This window comes from Talaromyces amestolkiae (assembly GCF_001896365.1).
Source record: "Talaromyces amestolkiae strain CIB chromosome Unknown scaffold20.1, whole genome shotgun sequence".
NCBI classification, from domain to species: domain Eukaryota; kingdom Fungi; phylum Ascomycota; class Eurotiomycetes; order Eurotiales; family Trichocomaceae; genus Talaromyces; species Talaromyces amestolkiae.
This window is the reverse complement of record NW_024468056.1, coordinates 241,540-264,161: the sequence shown is the minus strand read 5'-3', so window position 1 is coordinate 264,161 and position 22,622 is coordinate 241,540. Positions and strand designations below refer to the sequence as shown.

Below are 22,622 nucleotides of genomic sequence, written 5' to 3'. Positions count from 1 at the left end.
ACTCCGATATTCAGCTTGTCGTCATTCTCTTACATTTTTCCGCTTCATCTGTTGAAGAGCCTATTCGGTCTTCAAGATGGGTGTTCTATCACAGTTCCTGAACAGGACTGCGTGGTAATTTTGTGAGCATTCACCGAGTTTCTGTCCTTCTCGTTCTCGGTCTTTTCTGCTGCGATTGCGGCGTATTCCCAGAATGATTATAAAAGACCGATGTTTGCGGAAACTATCAAAGATATACGTGTTCCGCAGAAGAAAAGTAGTATAGCGGCCAGAGATTGATGAATAGATGTATTGAGTACTAAATCAACATGACGAAGGATCCAAATCCTTATGTTTATTAACATTGTCTCCGCTTGTCCTAGAATGCTATACAACTTACTGTAATAGCGTCCCCGGTTACTGCTACCTGACTACGCCTAGGTAGAATCAATATGCAACGATGTCTTCATAGCTATCCATTCTCATTGGTCTTCTGAAGAATCGAATACACCGGCATACAGTTACATCACTTGGTGACATATAAAGCAGTGTTATAAGATCTGCATGAATATGCAGGTGCTTATAAGATATGTGAAACTCGATGGGTGTCACTCTTGAGTTCTTCTATGCATCGGAGATCGGAGCTTATCATTCAGGGGAACTTGAAGCATCGCTGTAGGCCGCCATGTCTTATACCCAAAAAGGAAAAAAGCACAAGCTAAAATCTATACCAGCCAATCATACAGCGTTTTTGACAGACACTAAGCTATATTTAGACAGAAACCAAAAGAGCCTCCAACCCTAGCTGCAAAATCGGCCAATCAGCGTGCCAGGTTTCTGAAACTAGCCAAAAGGTGCCAAGCTTTATTTTTCAAGCCTCAATCCTGAGGCCCGTTCTAGATCCATCAGCACCCAATCAGTAGCCCTAAGTCAGTCGGTGCTAGGCTCTTGTAGGCCACGCGCTGTTCCTAGGCAGGAGACTGTTACCTTGTGAAGAAATGACTTGTCTTACCCCAAAATTTAAAAGGAACTCGCCGCCATGTGGCACATATCAGTCCGACCTTTATTTCTTCTCTCTGCTCGATCCGCCATATGCACATTCGTTAATCGTCTTTTCAACTGAGTCGCTCGTTTCATTCAGTCAAATTCTATTCATTCGTTCAATCACTTTACGCGCTCTAATTATCGCCCTTTAATACTTTTACATACACATCAAAATGCGTTCTACTACCGTTGCTATGGCTCTTTTGAGCACCGTTGTCGCCGCCGACACCGTGACCACGATCTGGCTTCCGGGATTCGACCAGCAACCGCTTGTTGCTTCTATTATTGGTGGTGTATGTTATATCTAGCGATTGATTCCAAGAAATTTTGAGATTTTAATGAAGGTATTCACACAGGACGCCACGGCGACCACATACTCGATCGCATGTGCCGCCGGCACAGATCCCACCGACTGCGGCGTCGCTACTGGCTTCACCATGATCGAAGGACCCAAGACCATGTCTCTTGAGATGGTTGACGGCGATAAGTCTCTGTATGTCTTAATATTTCTCTCTCTTTCTCTGTGTGTGAACCCAACTAATAATGGAAAAAAGTGCCTACGCCGACCTCCACTGCGACATCGACGCCAGCGCTTCCCAAGCCGCTTGCACCGAGACCATCGGCGGCTCCTACGCAAACTACCAGGGCGTAACAACCACCACTTTTACTTCTGACGACTTCGAATCCGGCTGGATGCCCGTGACCATCACCGCCGGCTCTGTCACTGGTGGCGCCGCCGCCACAACCGGTGCTTCGGCGACTGAATCCACTGCTTCTGCGACTACAAAGGCTGCTGCTAGCGCTGCTACCACTGCTGCTTCGACTGCTGCTTCAACCGGCTCTGCAGCCTCTACTTCCTCTGGTTTGTCGACTGTGGCTAGCTCCTCTTCGTCATCTACGGGTACCGCATCGGCCAAGGCTACGTCCTCCGTTGCGAGCACGGGTGGTATGCCACAGATCACTGGTAATGCGCAGTGGGCCATGGGCGGTGTTGCTGTTGCTGTGGCGCTTGCTGCTTTGTAATGTGATGGCTGTTTGTTATCGGTATATAGCTAAGGGTAAAGATATGCAATGTGAAGCGTTCGTCATCTATGACTAGTCACGAGTAACTTGTTCGAAAGTAAATCAGTAAAATATATATACATCGAATTGCAATGTCTAGTACATGATAGGGTATCTAGATGTAAAAATACGTAGGTGTCATCTGCCTCGTCGGAGGTGGAACTGTCGGCTGTGCCAGAATAAAACCTGGCATCGGCCATGACGGGTGCGATTCGCTTCAGCCATCTCCCCAAAGACAGATAGGGCGGATGCGGTAGTCGCAAGTGAGGCCTCTGTAATATGGTGCGTGCGACTTGACCGTCTTGCGTTGAAATAGATGCGAACTAGCATTGGAGAATCAAGCAATCTTCCGTCCCACATTTCCAATGCCCTTTCCAACAACACTAATCACCACATCACCATCATGATTATCACCCGGCGCATCTCGAATACCCCATCCAGCGGCTCCAAACTTGGTCAAGTCGCGCGCAAACTGAACCATTCCTTCATCCCCAATCACCTCTCTGCCCACTTGTAATCGCCCAACATCCTCCGACCCCATGGCCATGAGCATCAACATCGTCGGTGCAGCCGCGGGAGCAACACATCCACCCTTTGAAATTGTTTCCAACAATTGATATGCACATTGTTTACCGATATCCTCAGGCGGCACACCTCCATCCGGCGGCGAAGCAATATCTGCCGAAAACAAACACCCAGTCGAAGACTCAGCGACAAGAAACAACCCAAAGCCCAACCCAATCTTCTTCTTCCCACCCGGATTCGATTTCTCAGGCGCAGGCACAAGCGGTGCCGCCGACGCATCAGATGCAATATACGTATCAGGCACCAGCGGGTTCAGCACCCCCCTCGCAGTCTGAATCATACGCGCATTGTTCGATGCCGACACACCAGTCGAATACGCCACGCCGCGAACCGTCTTTATCCTTCCCGGATTCATAAAATGTATCGTCTTCGGTAAACGAACTTGATGACCAAAGACCAACTGCACTTCTCCTCCACCTCCCTTCCCATTATGCCCTGGGTTCGAGCGCTGCATTATGCGTAGCTCGATATTATTGAATATTCCAAACATCTTGTACAGCGGCAAGATTGCCATTCGTACCGCATCGGCTGATATGTCGCCCGTCGACGTCGCGGAAGTGATAACTCCAGGTCCCGTGAAAAAAACATTCATAGGCGCCTTTGAAAACGGCGCTAGAAGGCACAACGGAATTAGGAAATAGCTGATCCCTCGCGTACAATTTGACGGTATCTCATGCTCGATCACTCCACTACTCGTCGTGCCCAGCCCAGCCGCGCTACCGGTAATCAATCCGGGTTTGTATACGACGATGGTACCACTGTAAGAAATCTCCATTTGGGAGCCATTGGTGACTGCTTCGAGAAGACGTAGAAAAGAGATCTCATGAGGCGCGAGACCGGGGTTGGAGGGTGAGTTGGACCGGATTTGGGAGATGTGTACTGGTTTGCCGGTCAGGGTTGCGAGGACGAGGCGGTATGCGAAGTTCTTGTGCGATGTGAGGCGCACGGGGGGTTGGGAGAGCGCCATTTTCGATTCTGATTAAGAGGAACAAGTCCTCAGTTTTATAGAATATGGCAAGTCAGTAAAGATATAGCTTCCCCGGGCTAGTCGTCGAAATTGGTCGAGGTAGAAGGTCTGGACAAAACCTCAAAAAATTGAAAAGATCAAAATTCTGGAAAGGGTAAAGCGCGATACTGTACGATAAGCGCACGTGATGTGCTTATCGATAAGAGTTGCAATAAGCGTCATAATATTTTCTCTTGAATTAATTGATTATACACTGTCAATCAAGAACATTATTGACAAGTTTCTCTTACATTCGATGCATATATGAAGGTTGGCTTACATATAAGCAGGTTTTAGCGTAGTTGTTGTAGTGAAAAGTGGTGTGGCAGATTGCTTGTCGAACTACATGAGTCACATGGATATAGCAAAGAATCAGGCAATGCAACTCAACATTGAACCACAACCAGACCTCGTGCGCCCTTGAATAGTTGATGTAGATATCAAGAGGGGAGAATGATTGAATGTAACTAGGTAAGGAGCAGGAGATAAAGGTTCTTAGTAATTGTCGCGTTGGCGGAGGTTTTTTCCAGAGTTAAAAACCCCTCATCCGTTCCCCTCATACTTCATCGGGTTTCTAATCATCTCGATACAACTATATCAACATTCAGGCTGTAGTTACTACGAAGTCTCATTTGATTGCATATTCTCATACACTCGAACAGAATAGAAAGCATACACAATGCTCCCTCCATCCCTCAACATTCCGAAATGGTAAGCCAACCCCCATATCACCAACGTTTCGACACGACGAACTAAACAGCAACAGGCTCGAAGCCAACTCGCACCTCCTCCAACCTCCCGTTAATAACTACTGCGTCTACCACCCCTCCACCTCCTCCGGCTACACCGTCATGATCGTCGGCGGCCCCAACGCTCGCACAGACTACCATCTCAACTCCACGCCCGAATTCTTCTACCAATACCGGGGCTCCATGCTGCTCAAAACCGTCGACACATCCACGAATCCACCCACATTTGTAGACATACCTGTTCACGAAGGCTCGCTGTTCTTATTACCGGCAAACACACCTCATTGCCCCGTTCGATTTAAAGACACAATTGGCGTGGTAATGGAGCAGCCGCGACCTGAGGGCAAGGAGGATGCGATGAGGTGGTATTGCGTGAGTGAAGAGTGCAAGGGGAAAGGAACGATTGTGTGGGAGAAGAGATTTGTGTGTACGGATTTGGGGACGCAGGTGAAAGAGGTTGTGGAGGAGTTTGGCGCGGATGAGAAGAAGAGGACTTGTGGGACTTGTGGTGCGGTAGCTGCGGTGAGGTTTGCAGAGGGCGAGGTTGTACAGCCTTCGAGGTTTCCGGAGTGATTTATTCCAGATCTTTGGGTTTGGTGGTATAAGCTAAAAGGAGGTCGTAGAGATCTCTACCATGTTGATAACGTCATTCTTGTGGATGATTATGTATTAATACAGTAAATAATGGATAGATAAAGGTATGACAGTCAAGGGCCCTTCATGCATAACATAGTAGTCAGAGGGAATGTCAAGGAGGCTTCGGAATGAAGAAAGAAAAAAGGAACTCGCTAAGCTAGTCAGCAGACTAATAGAAAAATGCACAGAAAGAGAACAATTTTGTACAAGGGGAAATTAGACCAGGGAAGGTAAACGAAAGATGGTAAAGCGAATATCAAAAACGACAGAAAGAAGATCATGGCGACAGCATATGAAAGATGGAATACTTGTCGTCATATCGTGGCATGCAATCATCCCCATCATAACTGATTAATCCTCGAAAGGGCAATCAATACTCTCGTGTCCATCTCGCTCACATAATGCGCACCACTTGCTTTCGTCAATGATTCCTGAAGCTTTGCCCGCCACAGGTCCCATCGAAGATGACATGCCTTTCAAACCCTCAACTGAAGGAGAGGTAACCTCCACAGGCTCTGAGAGGGGTTTCTCTTCAGGTTGGTGGGCAATCACCGGTGATTCCTTCTTCGCTGGGATTTCTGTCGGAGACGCGGTCTCCTCGTGAGGTTTTTCAAATCCATTGTCATTGTGCTCATATTGCTGGTGACTGGAATCAGTACCATTTGTGTTTGTACCAAACGTCGTACAGGTAAGGATGTCGTGGCCGTTGGTCTCACAGATTTCACACCAGAGCGAGCCACTTTCAGAGGACTGGTTATCAGAATCACGCAGGTCATCGTTATCGTCCTGGTGATTGGAGAAATTTCGGTATGGGCTGACCGGCAGAGGACCTTGCTCACCACTGCCATTTGTTTCCTGCCAATCATTGGGCACCACGGTCCTGTCCGACAGGCTATGCCCGTGACTTACAGGGTTGCTACTGCGGCTTCCTCTGGCAGAATGAGACGATTTCATCTGTCTTAGTGGAGCAATAGTAACAGTGCCGCTTCGACTCCTCGATCCATTCATCGAGTTTCGTCCGAGGGAATTCCATCCTATAGAGTTGCGTGCTGGCGAGTTTCGGCCGGGGGAGTCGCGACCAAGAGGGCTACGACTTTGACCGAGCTCTCTCTGCAGTTCATCTATACGATTCGACCGAATCTCCGCAACGCCTTCAAGCTCCTTGATTCGCTCTTCCAGCTCAGAAATACGTCCAGTATCGGAACTCGAATCACCTGTTCCATTTGTAATGAACATAGCCGGGTTAACGTCGCCACGGCTGAGTGAATGAATGATTGCTTTCAGGCCTCGAATTTCGTCGTCTTTTTGTTCTAATTCGCGACTGTTCCACCGGCCTTCGGCATCTTTCAGTGCAGCGGCTGACTTTTCCCGTTCCTGATTCAGTTCCAATTGTGCTCGTTCTACCTCGCCACGTAAGAATTCTACCTCACCGCGCGCTTCAGCTTCACCTCGTCGCGCATCTTCCAGACCCTCTTCTAATTCAGAAACTAGCTCTTCCAGTTGTTTCAACTGCAGGGCAACCGCCTCCACGTCTTCACCACGATCTTGTAGTTCCCGATTCTGTTGCATAAGCTCGTCTAAGCGCTTTTCGTAGACCCTTTCCGTTTCCGTGGCTGCCACTTCGAGAGTGTCCAAGGTGCTTCTAAAATCCGCGCGGTGACTATCGAATTCTGCCGTAAGCTGTGCAATCTTTTCGTTCTTTTCTCGTAGCTGCGCCCGGACTGAAGACCCATCTTGTCCTTCCAGTTCCGTGATGCTTTGCTGCAACTCCGTCAGGACAGAGGCTTGGTCGTCGAGTTGCCTATCACGTGCTTGAAGCTCCTGTTCTAGCGACTTGATCTTCTCTTGTAGTCCTTGTATCTCCTGGTTACTAGCACCACGACCACCACTGCTTGGTCTCCCGATGGTCGACCTAGCCAATACAGGCATATCGTCCTCGTCCACGCTAAGTCTAGAAGAAGGTCGATTCGACAATCTTGAAGAGGGCTTCTGAGGGCTACGTGGAAAGCCGTTAGGACCTAGTGAACTGGCCGACATTGGCTTGGGAACAGTAGCAGATGGACTGCGTAGGGCACCAAAGTTCAATTTTGTCGATGGTGCACTTCGTGGGGATTCCGGGCGAGGAAGAGATGGACGGCGCACTTTGGGGCGAGCCACTGACGGTGGACCGACGGATTTACTGAAATTGGTCACCACAGACGGACGAGACGGAGTTGGAGGCGTGACGACGTTTCTCTTGGTGACATATTTCGAATTATTGATGGGCACAAAGATGCCAGCACCGGGAACGCTCGTGTTAAAATAGCTTCGTCCATCGACATCTCCATTGTTCTTTCCCCTGGCAGCATGTTCGGTGGCCAATTCAATTCCTGCAAACCGACCTGGCTTCCCATCCACGACTCCCAGAAATCGTACTGTACCATACATGCCTCCGGGGACATTCACCTGGTCGCCGACCCGGATATCATCGGAGGGAGCCATTGTGATAACGTCGGCCGATCGACTGTCTGCGGAACGCTCGAGGCTCTGTGACTGGATGATGTCCGTTCGGACGAGGAACTAAAGTCGTTACCAGAACGGAGGATATAACTCGATGAACGAAGTGCTGTCCCGACTGTTCGAATCGTTTGAAGAAAGAAGAGTGTCGACTCAGGAGCTCGACGACTCGATCTGGTGGGGGGTGGGTTCGGGTCCTTCAAGTTCAGAACCGAATCGATCAAACAATCAAACCGGACTAATAATCAGCGGTGATGCATCCTGCGTACAGCAGGATGAATGAAATTATGTTAAACAATAAGACTCTGGAATGTCAAGGCGCCGCAGACACAGGGCAGTCCTTGCTTGCATGGATGAAGCAGACAAGTCTGTTGTTGTCGGATGTCCGAGAGATAAATTATGAGATATCGGCGCTCGGCCAATGAGAGCGAGTCTTCACGCAGGTTAATTAGCATTTTCCTTTGCGGGCGACCTTCCTTACGAGAGAAAGGGGTAACCACTGACCAGTAGGCAAGGACGCTGTGCATTGACATACATACAATCATCAGTGAGATGAGAGAACGTAGTATGTAGAGAATAGGAGAGAGAGAAAATATAAAGAATAGACTGAATGTTTTGATTTAACCGTGTTGGAACGGCAGGAACCATGGATGCTCCTTCCTGCTGTGCGAATGGCAGGCGCTATCTAACCCGCCCGAGCTGACGCTTACGTCTTCACTCTGGACCTCTGCTACTACCACTTACATTTGAATATTTCTTAACAAAAACAATTCGCCAGTGCTCTATGCATTGCCTGTACTCTTGATCCCGCGTCTACATATGATCAACGACATCATCTATCGCCGCCTTACTTGAGACCTGCGTCTGCAGTACGGGAAGCTCTGGAAGCTCTCAATCCTGCGCATTTCCATTCATCCCAACGAACGCAAGACCCCCCGGTTCGGTCGGATTCAACTGCATACAAGTGAAAGCGCGATAGTCTCGATAATACGATGGCGCAGTACTTCTTCGACCTTCTCTATACATTTACGGATTGCATGTGCTGCTTTCCTAGCTCTCCACAGCTGAAGATCAACAACCGCAGTTTCAAGCTGCTCCGGCTACTGGGCGAGGTAGGCAAATCTTGACACCGGATAAGACGATAGAAACGAGCTGATCATATACTTGGTAGGGAGGATTTTCCTACGTCTACCTGGTCCAAGACAAAAATACCTCGGAATTGTTCGCCTTGAAGAAAATACGTTGCCCGTTCGGCCAAGAATCCGTGTCGCAAGCGCTGAAAGAAGTCGAGGCATACAGCCTTTTCTCGCCGCATCCTTATATCATTCGGTCTTATGACCACTGCGTGGTAAATGAATCGGCAAACAAGTTCCGAGGTGGTGACGATTCGAGCTCCAAAACGGTCTATATTCTTCTTCCATACTACCAGCGCGGCAATCTACAAGATGCTATCAACGCGAACCTCGTCAATCACACCAGCTTCCCCGAGAAAGAATTGATGACGCTCATGCTAGGTGTCGCCAAAGCTCTAAAAGCTATGCACCAATACAAAGTGAAAAGCGGTTCTGCATCTACCCGTCAAGCTAAGGGTGTACGAAGAGAGGGGGAGGAAGCGGATGAAGAACTATCGCGGAAGGTTGGGAAGCCAAAAAGGAGGAATACACATGGTGTCGACGATGATGTTGAGCAGGAGCCATTAATGGATGATGAAGTGACTCGCAGTCAGGAAGGTGTGGGTGAAGGAGAATTCAGACCTTATGCCCATCGAGATATCAAACCTGGTAGGTTTCTGACTCGGCCGGCGGGACTTTAGCTAATTATACATATTCAGGAAATATCATGATTGATGATGACGGAAGAACGCCAATTCTGATGGACTTGGGCTCCCTAGCACCAAGTCCGATTGCCATCACATCACGATCTCTCGCCTTGGCGGTACAAGACACGGCGGCAGAGCATAGCACCATGCCATACCGAGCTCCTGAATTATTCGACGTCAAGACCGGTTCTATCATCGATACCAAGGTTGACATATGGTCCCTTGGTTGCACACTTTATGCTTGCTTGGTCGGTAAAAGCCCGTTTGAAGCCAGAAGCGAGGAAACGGGAGGTAGCTTGAGCATGTGTGTTCTGGGTGGTGATTGGCGATTTCCCGATGAGAACTCCAGCAGTGCCAAAGGGAAGGCCAAGTCGAACACTCCTGCTGCATCCGGGTCATCGCAATCTTCTGGCGAAGGCGGGATCAGTGAGTCTGTCAAGGATATTGTCCGGAAGTGCTTGCAGGTTGAACCTGCTGATCGGCCGGATATTGATGAGCTCATACAACTCATTCAAGACACGATCAAGTCATTACCTGACGGGCCTGAGTAAATTATAACCAATTTGATTTGTTTCTTTCTGGATTTGTCTTCTGTCTGAATAGCCTATTTTCCGCAATGTGATAATACTCAAGTCGTTGGCGTTATCAATTTACGGTATAAATTGTACATACATCAAATTACAGGACATATCAAGCAGTAAACCATATTTTTTGCCTATGCATATAGACAATGTATTCAGCACTGAATTGTCCGGAGATGTTAGCGAGTGGAGCAGCTCCTCCCCGACAAAGCGAAACGGCGGATAGTCGCGGTAAATCTCTCTTTTTCGACCTGTCAACTTGGCCCACTTGCCATCTCTTTTGCTAGGGATTTTTCCCTGTGCACGTCGTACATATCCTCACTGTCGCTTTTATGCGTATATCTATATATAGCTCAAGTCAATCGAAGCTGATCAACGACTATACAAGCGCAGATGCTGCGTTTGAGTCTCCACACTATCGAAACGATCGCCCGCGAAGCCAGGACAAAGGACCTTTAGCGACTCCCGCATATTATGGGATTGCGAATGACCTAGAATACAAAGTTCCCGAGCGTACCAGAGCTGGAGAGGCGTCGGATATAAGTGCCAAACCAGCAATCTGCACACTTTGTTACTGCCAGCGAGGATGTTCCTGGCTACACGGACCTTGGCAGCGACGGACATCTGCACGGCGCGATCAACCCTTATACACATAATTTCAAATTCCTCTGGCTACTACGCTGGAGATCGTGCGCTTCGTCACACATCGCGGTTGCTCCGAGCAAGTCGGCGGTTCTCGTCCTCGTCGTCATCACGAATATCCTACCGAGTCGCCGGATCATGTTCAGCCAAGGGACGCCGCTTCAACCCCGAGAAACATACATACAACTTCGAGCCTACCGTACACGAAGCCATTGGCGTTGCGCTCGATAACATTGACGAGGGAAGGTCCCGGCAAAAGAGGCCGGCGAGTGGTGAAGATGCGTTTTTCGCAAGCAGAGTAGGCACAGAAGATACTGGCGCCATTGCGTTTGCGGTCGCGGACGGAGTTGGCGGGTGGGCGGAACATAAAATCGATCCTGCCGATGTTTCACATGGGTTGTGCACGTATATGGCACAGCATGCGTTGACGGAGGAGGTGGGTCAGCGCAAATTACGGCCGAAGGAGCTTTTGCAGAAGGGTTATAACTCTGTGGTGGCGGATGAAAGTATCACTGCAGGTGGAACCACGGCGTCTGTTGGAGTTGCGCACACGGATGGAAGTGTCGAGTTGGCAAAGTATGTTTATTCTTGTTGCGACTGAATGATCCCTGCTGACATGTTACCTATTCACAGCCTTGGAGACTCGGGCTCGGTACTCTTTCGACTCGGCGCTGTGCACCAGTATTCCGCGCCGCAGACACATGCATTCAATACACCATACCAATTGAACATTATACCGCGCAGAATGCGCGAACAGGCGCACATGTTTGGCGGCGTATATTTCGAGGATTCGCCGCGCGATGCTGCCGTATCGACACTATCCATGCAGCATGGAGATGTTCTCGTCCTGGCTACAGACGGTGTTTTCGATAATCTGAATAATCAGGACATTTTGAAGATAGTGACCGGTCGAATGCTGGCCACGGGTGCATGGACGGAAAGTTCAAAGAATGCGGCAATTCGTCCGTCTGAGGAATTGCAGGCATTGACTGCACCTGGTGGATTACACCGAATATCTCCTTCTCCTTCACCCTCTCCTTCTTCGCCGTCATCTCCTTCATCCACCTCATCAATCACTCCCATCCCACACCTCCAAAACCATCACACCCTCCAAGCCCTTCTCGCATCCTCAATAGTCGGAGAAGCGAAACTAGCCAGCGTCGACATGCGGCGAGACGGGCCTTTCGCCAAAGAAGCCCAAAGATATTACCCCGGTCATTGGTACCGGGGAGGCAAAGTGGATGATATATGCGCGCTTGTGATTATTGCCATAGAAGGCTGATTCATTGGTCAGCCATGGAATGTATATAGTCGAGATACCAGGTGTTATAGGAGTTTATAAGCAAGAGATATAAAGTAATCGAATCTGGGGTAAAAAGGAGTGGAGAAACGGACTTCGTACGAGGAACGGAGATGATCCGATTGTCGGGATTTTTTATCTATCTACAAATCTCCCAAAGACCTCGACAAAACAACGTATGTTGTAATAATTGCACTCCCGGGCATCATAAAATGGACTCAATCCAATCCCTCGACGACATCGACCCCCTCATCGCTCACGAACTCCTCTACACCGGCAGCAGCCCCGCCTGGACCTGCGTCTCAGACCCTCGATTCTGCTACTTTCTCTACATCCCACGCAACTACTACACTCTCCCGAAAACAACGGGATCCCTAAACCTCATAGTCCTGATCCACGGTAGCGGTCGCAATCCCTACACACTCCGCCGCGAATTTTCTTCATTCGCAGAACAGCATGGATGCGCTCTACTCGCCCCTCTGTTTCCAGTGGGACTTATCGATCCGCAGGACACGGTGAACTACAAGTATATCAAGTACAAAGACGTTCGGTATGATAGGGTGTTATTGGCGATGATAGATGAGGCAGCTGCCCGATTTGGAAGGATTGATACATCGAGATTCTGTTTGTATGGGTTTAGTGGTGGGGGGCAGTTTGTGCATCGGTTTGCGTATTTGCATTCCCGGCGTGTAGCGGCGTTGGCGTGTGGTGCGCCGGGGACGCAGACGTTGCTGGATTGGGAAAGAAAATTTCCGGATGGTGTTGAGGACTGGCAGGATGTTTTTGATGCGCCGATTGATTTGCAGGCAGTTAAGGATATTCCGACGATGTTTGTGGCGGGGGATCGAGATACTGATATTTTTTATGCGATTGCGAGGGGCAGGATCAGGGAAGATCAGAGGGGGGATGAGGAGGTTATGGCGAAATTCAGGGATGGGAGGTATGGGGCTACGACGAGGTTGTGTAAGAATTGGCAACAGGTCGGAGTGAAGGAGTGTGTTATGGTTGGAGTTGAGGGCGCCGGGCATGAGGAGAGGCCGATGTTGGAGTCCGTTAAAGCTTTTTTTGAGAGGTTTATAAATACAAAGCGAGATGAGGCTACTAGAGGATAAGAATGTACCTAGGTATAGAGTGGTATCACAATTCAATTGAGTATAGTAAGTAATCTTTAAACATTGTCCCAACTTCCAGAGTCCAAGACAAGAAATGATCCTTCGATCAGTCATCGTAACAATAGCCACAAACCAAGACAGCAGACGTATTAACACAAATATATTGTTAATTTTCTCTTTGAGAAAGATAAAGATGAGGCCACCGAATTGTCCCGATTTGAACCCAATCGATCGCTTAAAATGAAGAAGAAAGACAAACACGCTCCATGACATGCGAAAACAAAAAATGAGACGATGATAGATACAGGTAAAGAGTAGAGTATCATATGATAGATGAGAGACTAAACACGCAAGCCATCTTGCCTGTTGTAAGGCTCCTTGTATGCCATCAATTCATCGATGTCAAACCCGTACTCCTCCTGGGTGACCTCCGGCAAAAGCATAGCCGGTTGACCCATCAGACGGTTCGAGTTGTCCGGCAGCCAAGGCCCACGCTCTTCCTCAGTTGCGCTAAAGACACCTTCAATCCTTCTAAGGCTGACGACATCAAGGTCAGTCACGTAGGCATTCCGGTTTGTGCCGTCGCCGGCACCGCCGGGGAGAGCGACGCGGACCTCGAATTCGTTGTCGAGCATCATTTCGTCTTTCCAGAGACGACGAGGACCGTCGTAGGCGCAGAGGACTCGCTTCTTAGTCTTCATCTTGGCGGCTGGCGTGCCCCATGATTGAGGGTAGCTGTTTCTGTTCCCACGTCGTCGGGTGATGGCACGAGGCTTGTTGTTTTTCGAGATCGCGCTGTTGGCTCCTAGGACAACTCGCGATGATGATTTTTGGCTGTTAGACTTTGACAGCGAACCTTTGCCGGATCGGCCATCTTTGTGGAGGTTGTTAATATTAGATTCGTCAGCGTCATCAGCATCGTCAGCGTCGTCATTAAGTTCATCCTCGTTATATTCGTCACTGCCCACGGGGCTAGCTGTATCCTGCAGCTTGTGCTTCTCCATGGTCAACTTGACGTCCTCATCATTTGCGACTTCGGCCAACCGTTTCTGGTTGATTGCCTCACTGGGCTCTTCCTGTTGAACAACGCGAAGAACACAGTCGTCCAAATGCTCGTAAAAGTCTTGAGCATTGCTGAATGTGGCGGAACAAGTAGAACATTTGCCAGTGGCATCTTCGCTGTATCCGGGGAGAGGCTTTTGTTGATCCATTGATGATGATGTGGGACTTCTCTTGCGGCAGTTGGGCGCAGTCTGTTCCACTCCATGGACAGACATGAGATGGCGCTTGAATACATCCGCGCGGTTGAAGCTCTTTTCAGCTGCTGATCCGGATCCAGGGCAGAATCCACACACCATTGTCCCTTTGTAATGAGTCAAGGTGTGTCGGTTCTTGTCGTATTTGCGCGCGAAGCCCTTCAGGTGGTATTCGCAGTTGACGATGGGGCATTTTTCGGGTCGCTCGCTCTGGTGAGTCAACATGTGAGCCTTGAGATCCTTGAAGGAGCGGCCACAGTCGGGCCAGGGGCATCGCCGTTTCTCGCGACCTTCATCCTCTACGTCGGTAATGCTGGCTGCTGGGCTGGGGTGCGAGCGAGGGGAGAGAGAAGAGATGATGGATGCTGGTCGTTCGTAGGCACTGCCTGCGACGCTAGAGCTTCTGGCGTGCTGTACACCGAGATAAGGAGATGAGGTGTTCATTTGAGGGATGTGCGCCAAACCGAGGTTTTGGTGGCTAGGCATAGGAGAGCCAATCTGAGCAGGAGAAACGAAACCAGATGAGTGACCCAGGTGGTCTTCATATGGCATGGAGGTAGGAATAGGGTGATGAATTGCGGAAGGATCTATGCATGTAAGCGCAAGAAAAAACAACCTGTTAAAAGAGCAGCATACCGACTGTGGGAAATTTGGCAGGAGCGCCAAAGGTAGAGTCTCCCTCCATGCTGGCCATGGGGTAGTCGATCTCGGGCATCATCATGGGCATGCCCAGCAACCCATTAGCGGTGTCGATCCATGATTCTTGGAAAGTATGAGCAGCGCCGGAGTAAGGAGAGCCCATGGCTGAGGAAGAAGCACTGGCAATAGAAGGACCGGAAGCAGCGGAATAGTGCGAAGCGGCCATAGAGGGAGGTGAGTTAGGACCAGTAGGGTAGAGCATCTGTTGGTGCTGTTGCTTCTGTTGGAATTCCATGTCTGGAGTCTGTTCAGTCCACGACGATGAAGAATCATAGAAGTTCTGTTGTGGGTAGGGGCGGTGATCTTGAGGCTGGGACTGCATGTTTTGTTGCATGGTGGAAAACCCGTATGAATCCATGAGTTCGGGATCTAGAGCGAGTTGATCATGCGAGAAGAACGGGAACTGTTGTTGACGGGAGGACTCTAAAGCCAACATGTTTGTGATGTGTGATGTGAAGCGAACGGTCGCTTCGTAATGTTTAAGTAGAAAGGCTGAGAAGTGAAACCGGTCAGGTATCTAGAAGAAATGTAAATTAGCCCGGGTGATATGATCCTCGGTGGGTGCGAGCAAGCATACCAGCTTCTTCTAGCAGAGAAGAGGTTGTTGAAGGGGAATGCGATCAAAGACTATTCGATTCACCCATGCAGTTTGTTGCGACAATCTTTTTGCTTGACAAATCCGAATTTGACTGTTGTTGTAGCTGCGGAAGCGCGGCGCGGGGAGAGAGGTAGGTATAGAGATACCGGATGGGGTAAGGATAAGGCAGACACAAACAACTGGAAGGGTATACACAAGACAAGACAAGAAGGAAGAATGCCTTTATAGATAAAATGTTTTATCTACTGTAAAGTCAGGTGAGAAGAAGAATTTGTGTGAGTGATGGAGAATGAAGAATGGAGGTGACGAGAGATTTAAAACCAAAAGCACGGGAGATAGACGGCGGAGGGAGGATAATTTAAACTGTATTGCTTTTAAGACTTGTAAAGCAGAGCGGGTTTACTGGTCGATGATTTGATTGCCCTACGGACTAAAAGTTGTTCTCCCAGTCTACTGGGCTCCCCAGTCAGGGCTGGGCAATTTATTTTAATTTGACAAGCCAAAAGCAAACAACTCATAAGCATCCTTATTTGACTACGCACTAAGTACACTAGAGTGCTAGTCCGTACGGAGTGCTCTGTCAGTACAGAGCGTAATACGCTAGCTGATTACTTACTCGGTACACGAGTGGATACCGAACGCATTCGACGGACCGGGGTTAATTTAGCGTGGTTTTGTGGAACCAGAGTGGATCAGGGGGGCCCGGGTGAGATCCACACCCTCTTGTTGTTGCAGGACTGTAATTTTGGTATGTACGTACGCACGTACATACCATACCATGCGTTGCAAACAGGACCGGTTGAGACTTTGGAGAACAACCCACTTGGCACGCTGCGTACGGTACTGTAAGCCCTAGATAATTACGCATACCGAACCGTCACCAAAGAGAGTAAACTGCTGGCATGGACTAAGCCTCTACCTAGACGCCCAGCCTGAGTAATTCTTAATTTAACAGACTTGTCTAAAAGTAGAGTGCCCCAGGCACTGCCAGACTGGCCAAGCCTCCATGCCCTACCCAAAGTATCCATTGGAGTGCATGATGAAGGGGCTTGGACTTTTTAATTAGAAGTAATGACTGACTAGTGTGCAGTGCAGACAGTCTTCTCCATAATAATTTAGTGCGTACGTAGTTTGAGTGACTGCAGACCGCCCCGATTCCGACTCGAGGCCCTCTGGTAAGCAGGGACAACACGCTTCGGCCAATTAGCAGCCGTGAACGAGACGGTCTGGCTTGCACTCATACTCTACGTCTACATTTCTACATTGAGATTATTTAGATTGTTGGATGCTACCTGATAAACTATATTCCAAAGTTCATCTATTCAACATATTAAATACCAGATAGAACGGCGTCGCCGTTACATTGGACTTTTACTATGTGCACGGCGGATCAATACTTCCACGTACATTTTTGGGCGTGTTTCCCCCGTTTCATCGACAGAGTACACACCTAGGTATAAAAGCATAATCTCCCCATTTGCCTAATCGATCATTCAAACTCACAAAAAGGAGATGCCGAAAGTGTAAAGATGAAACAAATCGACCTAGGATGACAAATTCTGTCGAAACCACAAAGAAAGATCAAATGTTGTTTCATCCAAAATGGTAAGCCATCCTTCGGGATTGCAATATGTAATCAGTAGGCTTCGGTCAAATTTCGACCGTTGGAATATATGTGCCGTAGGGCGCGGGAATAACAAACTTTAAGGAGCTCTGAGCTCGAAATCCTATTTCCGCATTGGGAAGTACGTAGGGAAAATCGCCTTACTACTCCGTAGTGTACCAGGTATCTGGAAGAATGGAAAAGGAGAGATTAAGCTTCAGGGTTTATCGTTATAGAGATAATGTCAGACTTGTTCGGCTTGTGGCTAATTCCTAAGCGAGCGTTTCTGGTCTGAAACTTGAGGCTCATGATCCATAACTAAGATACTGTTTAGCACATGAGGCGACTAGACAATTTCGGTAGATATTCGAAAACTACGATTTCATAATTCATAGAATTCCGACTATGGAGCTTTGAGTTGTTTCCAGTACCGGCCACCCCGATCATTTCGATACGCGAGGACGTTTGTAAATGTGGGATGATACAAATCACAGAAAACTTACGACTGTTGTTGATTGTGATGAGAGCATCAACAATCCAAAAAAAAAAAAGCCACAATCGGTGTTTGCTCTATACGAAGTATCACACATTTCAGTTTCAAGAAGCGCAGCTAAGCTAATCTAAACGGTCAGACGGCGCGGGATGACAAGTTGTCAAAACCCGTCGATTTGGATCCGAGGCAAGCAATCATATCATGTAAGCAAAAAAGCAAAAAAAAGCACAAGGCAGGCAAGAATCGCTGTTGCACACTACGGCCGTAATAAGCAACACCAAAATGATCGCTGAATGGCCGAACCATCAAGACAAAAGAGCCAAGAAACAGCAGAGCCTCTAGCCTAGCCAATGCTAAACGAGAAGAGGTAAAGCTCGTACACGCATGGCTTGGCCAATCAGGGTCCTAAGATGATGGTTTCGAAATATTGAACCCTTGTTGATGTCGTGATTTGAGTTTTTGGATGATGTGTCAATATGTATAGATAAGGGACTTTGTGTCGTTGTAGTTCTTGTTGATTCTATAGGCAGTCTAGCAGATTGAGTTGATGAGGTGTCTTTGAGAGAAATGATTGAAACTTACATACGTACGGAGATGTAATCCATACGTAATACGTATCAAGTACATCGTATTGAGGTAATTACAGCCGCCCGACTAGCCGCTCTCGGCATGAATTGCGATCATGTGTTGTTGTGTGGGGAGAGTTGGAGTGGCTTGGCGACATCTCACAAGGCTGAGCGGAACTTCCGTAGTTTGCGACGTCTGCTAATGAAGTTACGGGGATTCCGTCATCTAGGTTAATTGTTCAAGCCAGTCGGAAGAGATGTCGGGTCACCACCACAAAAAAGAAAAAGATGTGGACGTTGACGGTTGACTGTATTTTTGAGGTATTGTTCGACAATGCGCCAATGGATATTGTTGCACAAGCGCTTTGTTGACTCGGCGAGGCCTACAGAGAAGCAAGTACACAGGATTGTAGTGGAGTTCATACAGGTAGTATTCCTAGGTACAGTCTATTAATCAAAATGACTCTTAGCACAGCAATAGTTGCCATACTATGGATATGATCATGGTGGTGAAGGGTTTACGCAGTAGTGACAGTACTATAGCGAAGGTCGGTGAAGAATAGTCGAGCCAGACTGCTTAGCGCCACAAAACCAGAGTTCGGTTGCACTAGCCACAGATCTGCAGCCAATCAGAGCAGCTAACAGCCGAGGATGTAGCCATAACTGGCTAGACTACATCCCGCTAATGTACGCTATGACATAATATCGAGGCTTAGCCTGTGCTTTCCCACGGTTTTTCACCGCTTCGTTCTGAGGGAATGTCGGACTCTGTCTGTACCACCATCGCATCCGTACATACATACATACATAGTACGTCCACTTTTATACATATTATAGAATCTAGATGTCGCCATGCCGACTACATGACACTGGACACTGATGCGGCCAAGCATCCGTGTATCAACTCACTGACAGCCATGTCGTATTAAACTTCCGTTGCAGAGCGACATTCCATTCTCCCACTTTCGGTAACGCCGTAGAAGCTTTGGAACACGAGATCAACGCTACATCATGTACATGCCGGTCGTGGTATTATGTACTCTCGTATGAGGTCACCCCTCCTTCAAGGCTAATGCAAAATTGTGCAAATGGACGGTCTAGTAAACGAAGCGGTCGATCGCATGTTGACCGACCTTCATGCTATGTTTGTTTGATCGCTCTATACTCGACATGCGGTGATGATATTTGATAATTGATAAACTACCAGACTCAAACGCCAAGCATGTCGTGAAACTCTTCATCATTGAGACCTGCCTCTTTAGGAATTCCATACTTTAAAGTCAAGTCTATTGAAATCAAAGGTCACCACTAACGACTTTCAAGCAATTCTGTTCTCTGCTGCGCGAATGGGGTTCACTACGGTACGTGATTACCTGCTACTGAGGTACCACGGAACAACTCATAGGGCATCCGGAAGATTTCCCGATCCACTTTTTGCCTCCCCCAGTTGAAACTCCATTTGCTGACTCATGTAACGTCGCGTAAGGCCTCCCTTCTTGAAGCACTTTTGCATAAACGTATGATACAATTTGCGAAGATCATTGGACTTTACTCCTTTGTACACGGCGATAGACATCTGGTACGAGACAGTGATGCCAATGATGTATACGACAGTGACGACAACGACAGGATCATGCTGCGCTCAGATCAAAATGGTAATACGGCAGGTGGCCTTAAAACTGTACATCAGTACCTCTGTACTTACGTCTACGTATCTCTGTATCTCAGACCAATCACAGTGCAATAAATAGAGAAAGTCGAAACGAATCAATTACCCACTTGAGCATGGTTTTCTCTTCGCTTAGAGCTGCCTGGGCTTGCTGATCAGTGATCACGGTTGATGATTTGATTGATAAGTGGGTAGGGAAAAAATTACGTGATACGTTAGGTATGTTTCAGTATTGAACGTGGAATTGGGGGCTGATACAAATGTGCAAGGGGGAGACGAAGTGGGCAGGGCGAGCAATGCCAAGGGTATTGTTTTGTCGCATACCGTAATTTTTTACACCAGACGGATAATCTCGGATTCTCTCCCCTGTCCGCACTGTGCAGTGTTCGGAGATGTACGATGTCCTATGACAAATTATACAGCGGATCTCGCTTAGACGACATCTCCATTACTGAAAAGACGAAATTTAAATTGTCAATATAATGCATATATTATAAGGAGGTGGTCAACTATCCTTGGCACCTCGCTTGTTACTCAGAAAGAGAAAAAAACGCACATATATTTTTTAACTCTGTAGACGCATCTCTAACCGGTTAGTCATCGCTCATCTCCGTAACTTTGTTTACTTATACTTTTGGAAAAAGGAAATAGTTTGCGTTAGCTTTGAGGTTCCTTAATGAGCCTTGGCCAAGTGAGTTAACTTTTTAGATAAGAGCTTGGGTATGGGAAAAGGAACACATCTCATTCGCTCGGTACGCACATCGTGTTGTCCACGGTCCAAGACTTTAAATTTAACATCTTTTGACTTTTTCCTCGCTGGCTCCATACGTCGGCCGCGCACTTTCTCAACAGGGCAGGTGTCAGTCACATTTCGCGACGTTCTTTTAGGTACCTCCATACGATTAATTGGAGCAGAGCTTGAGGATAGATACATCCATATTATAGAGTTATGACGATATTAGCACTGATGCACCTAATGCGACTCTTTATTACCCAAAACGGGAATTTGTCATAAATAGCGCGTGTCGGATGACATGGAGGACCATGGTAAAAACCCGAAATAAGAATATGGAGAACTCTTATGGAGATTGTCCAACAAAGTCAAAACCAAAGGGGAAAGTTTGGTGCAGTTAGTTCAACTTACTAACGCCATTTAGTTAAGAAATTTTGTTTACGGTTTGGCGAATCAGCGTGCGGTAATTTTGCGAATCGTTAAGCACGTGCTACTAGCCTCGAGACGAGACTGATTGGTCCGATTCGTACGGTGGAGTTTGTGTGCTTGATGCATACCTGTTGAGGTAATGGTTGAGGACCTTGGGGTTCGTCGGCGTATGAGTTATTTTGAAAAATAGCGTCGTACCGTTGTCTGCTACCGGGATGAGAGTGCAGAGCTTGGAAAGGTCTCTTCTCCAAGAAATCATTGAGGTAAGGCACTTTCGTCACTCAACTCAAACACAGTGATATGGTACGTACGTAAAAAAGTATGTATGTAATCGTCACCATACCGCCCTCACTTACACGATACAACCTTGCATTCACGCATTCTTCTAGAAAGACTAGAAGCCGCCAAATCTCCAGTCCACGCGAACAATCTCGTCTAACATTCCAGGGTATCATCCAGATTGACATTCAACTGGGGTTGTCCATCGAATCATTCAATACCAGGATTATCATCGTGATCTGATTGCCTGGTGTGGTCGATTTTCACTTTCACGGGGCCAAGAAGTTGCATTAGTTTGCACCCTGCAATATGTATCCTGTAGGGCTAATTGGCAGGGTGACTGACCAGAACAAAGTGGTTCGAGCTGCTATTGGACAGCGTAAATGGTCCGTCATATTTTTGTTCATCCTTCCATAGTTAAAATGGCTAGTTTAGGTTTGGGGGTCTGGCTTGAGGAATGAAACGTGACGAAGACACCTTACATTTACGTCCTCCTATTCGATCAGGCCATACGGTACCAAGGTAAAGATGGATGTGTTGTCAATTTGTCATTCTGACTAGATTTTGCAAATAATGATTGGTCAGTTTAATGACGTTTAGGGGGTGTCTTGGACCCTTGCAGAAGCCGAGACTAAGCTTCCCAGGCTAAACAGGAGATATGTTCCATCGTTCGTCTCAGACAAGTTGTTCGAGACTTTGATAACGGTTTTCGGACAGCAGGGGCCAGTTGACTGCTGGGGGCGAACTGCACGTGCACTACGACTATAGTTTTCAAGACATGACATTCTTCGTCTGTATGGCAATGGCATTGGCATTGGCATCGCCGAATCGACTGCCTTTCTGGACGCTTGACAAGATCATCTACATCATGCCGCCTTGACAAACATGCCAAGTATTCGAGTCACGCCGTCGAGATTCAAGATCCATGTCACTTTATCGTTGCAAGACACCGAAGAAGACCGTACGTATTACAGAACTCCGCACTAGTAACTTACAGCCCTGCCGATCCTAACCCGAGCGCAGGGGAATAGGAATCCGAGCAGTCCACATCGCCAAGTTGTCACGTTATGCGTTATGCCCCAGAGAGCCAAAGGGCGCGCCATGGTGCCCATTTTGACTAGCGTCGACGGGTTAAAGTTACTTCTCCCATCCCGTATCTCATGTACGATGATCTCAACACTCATTAGGAACGTATTGCGAAGAATAATTCGACCATCTTGTCTTAGACCTCATGCAAATCACATCTCAAAAGAAATAAATCACTCCTGCTATAACATTATAGACAT

The 22,622-nt window shown here is 47.9% G+C and overlaps 8 protein-coding genes across 8 annotated transcripts; 5 read left to right on the top strand and 3 right to left on the bottom strand.

Moving 5' to 3' along the window:
• Positions 1-1,196: 1,196 nt before the first annotated feature.
• BHQ10_008660 (uncharacterized protein) lies at positions 1,197-2,046 on the top strand (the record flags this gene model as incomplete). Its single annotated transcript, XM_040881490.1, has 3 exons — positions 1,197-1,316; positions 1,380-1,516; positions 1,578-2,046. The coding sequence occupies 3 exons, from the start codon at positions 1,197-1,199 to the stop codon at positions 2,044-2,046; spliced, it is 726 nt and encodes a 241-aa protein (XP_040737162.1).
• A 376-nt stretch (positions 2,047-2,422) lies between these two features.
• On the bottom strand, positions 2,423-3,637 carry BHQ10_008659 (uncharacterized protein; the record flags this gene model as incomplete). The annotated part of the gene is made up of 1 exon (XM_040881488.1): positions 2,423-3,637. The coding sequence occupies one exon, from the start codon at positions 3,635-3,637 to the stop codon at positions 2,423-2,425; it is 1,215 nt and encodes a 404-aa protein (XP_040737161.1).
• Positions 3,638-4,355: 718 nt separating this feature from the next.
• On the top strand, positions 4,356-4,998 carry BHQ10_008658 (uncharacterized protein; the record flags this gene model as incomplete). The annotated part of the gene is made up of 2 exons (XM_040881487.1): positions 4,356-4,387; positions 4,443-4,998. The coding sequence occupies 2 exons, from the start codon at positions 4,356-4,358 to the stop codon at positions 4,996-4,998; spliced, it is 588 nt and encodes a 195-aa protein (XP_040737160.1).
• A 414-nt stretch (positions 4,999-5,412) lies between these two features.
• BHQ10_008657 (uncharacterized protein) lies at positions 5,413-7,542 on the bottom strand (the record flags this gene model as incomplete). Its single annotated transcript, XM_040881486.1, has 1 exon — positions 5,413-7,542. The coding sequence occupies one exon, from the start codon at positions 7,540-7,542 to the stop codon at positions 5,413-5,415; it is 2,130 nt and encodes a 709-aa protein (XP_040737159.1).
• A 1,007-nt stretch (positions 7,543-8,549) lies between these two features.
• On the top strand, positions 8,550-9,927 carry BHQ10_008656 (uncharacterized protein; the record flags this gene model as incomplete). Its single annotated transcript, XM_040881485.1, has 3 exons — positions 8,550-8,669; positions 8,729-9,338; positions 9,389-9,927. 3 exons carry the CDS (start codon positions 8,550-8,552, stop codon positions 9,925-9,927), a joined length of 1,269 nt encoding a protein of 422 aa, XP_040737158.1.
• A 616-nt stretch (positions 9,928-10,543) lies between these two features.
• BHQ10_008655 (uncharacterized protein) lies at positions 10,544-11,881 on the top strand (the record flags this gene model as incomplete). The annotated part of the gene is made up of 2 exons (XM_040881484.1): positions 10,544-11,175; positions 11,233-11,881. The coding sequence occupies 2 exons, from the start codon at positions 10,544-10,546 to the stop codon at positions 11,879-11,881; spliced, it is 1,281 nt and encodes a 426-aa protein (XP_040737157.1).
• A 230-nt stretch (positions 11,882-12,111) lies between these two features.
• BHQ10_008654 (uncharacterized protein) lies at positions 12,112-13,011 on the top strand (the record flags this gene model as incomplete). Its single annotated transcript, XM_040881483.1, has 1 exon — positions 12,112-13,011. One exon carries the CDS (start codon positions 12,112-12,114, stop codon positions 13,009-13,011), a length of 900 nt encoding a protein of 299 aa, XP_040737156.1.
• Positions 13,012-13,352: 341 nt separating this feature from the next.
• Positions 13,353-15,402, bottom strand: BHQ10_008653 (uncharacterized protein; the record flags this gene model as incomplete). The annotated part of the gene is made up of 2 exons (XM_040881482.1): positions 13,353-14,854; positions 14,904-15,402. 2 exons carry the CDS (start codon positions 15,400-15,402, stop codon positions 13,353-13,355), a joined length of 2,001 nt encoding a protein of 666 aa, XP_040737155.1.
• Positions 15,403-22,622: the final 7,220 nt, after the last annotated feature.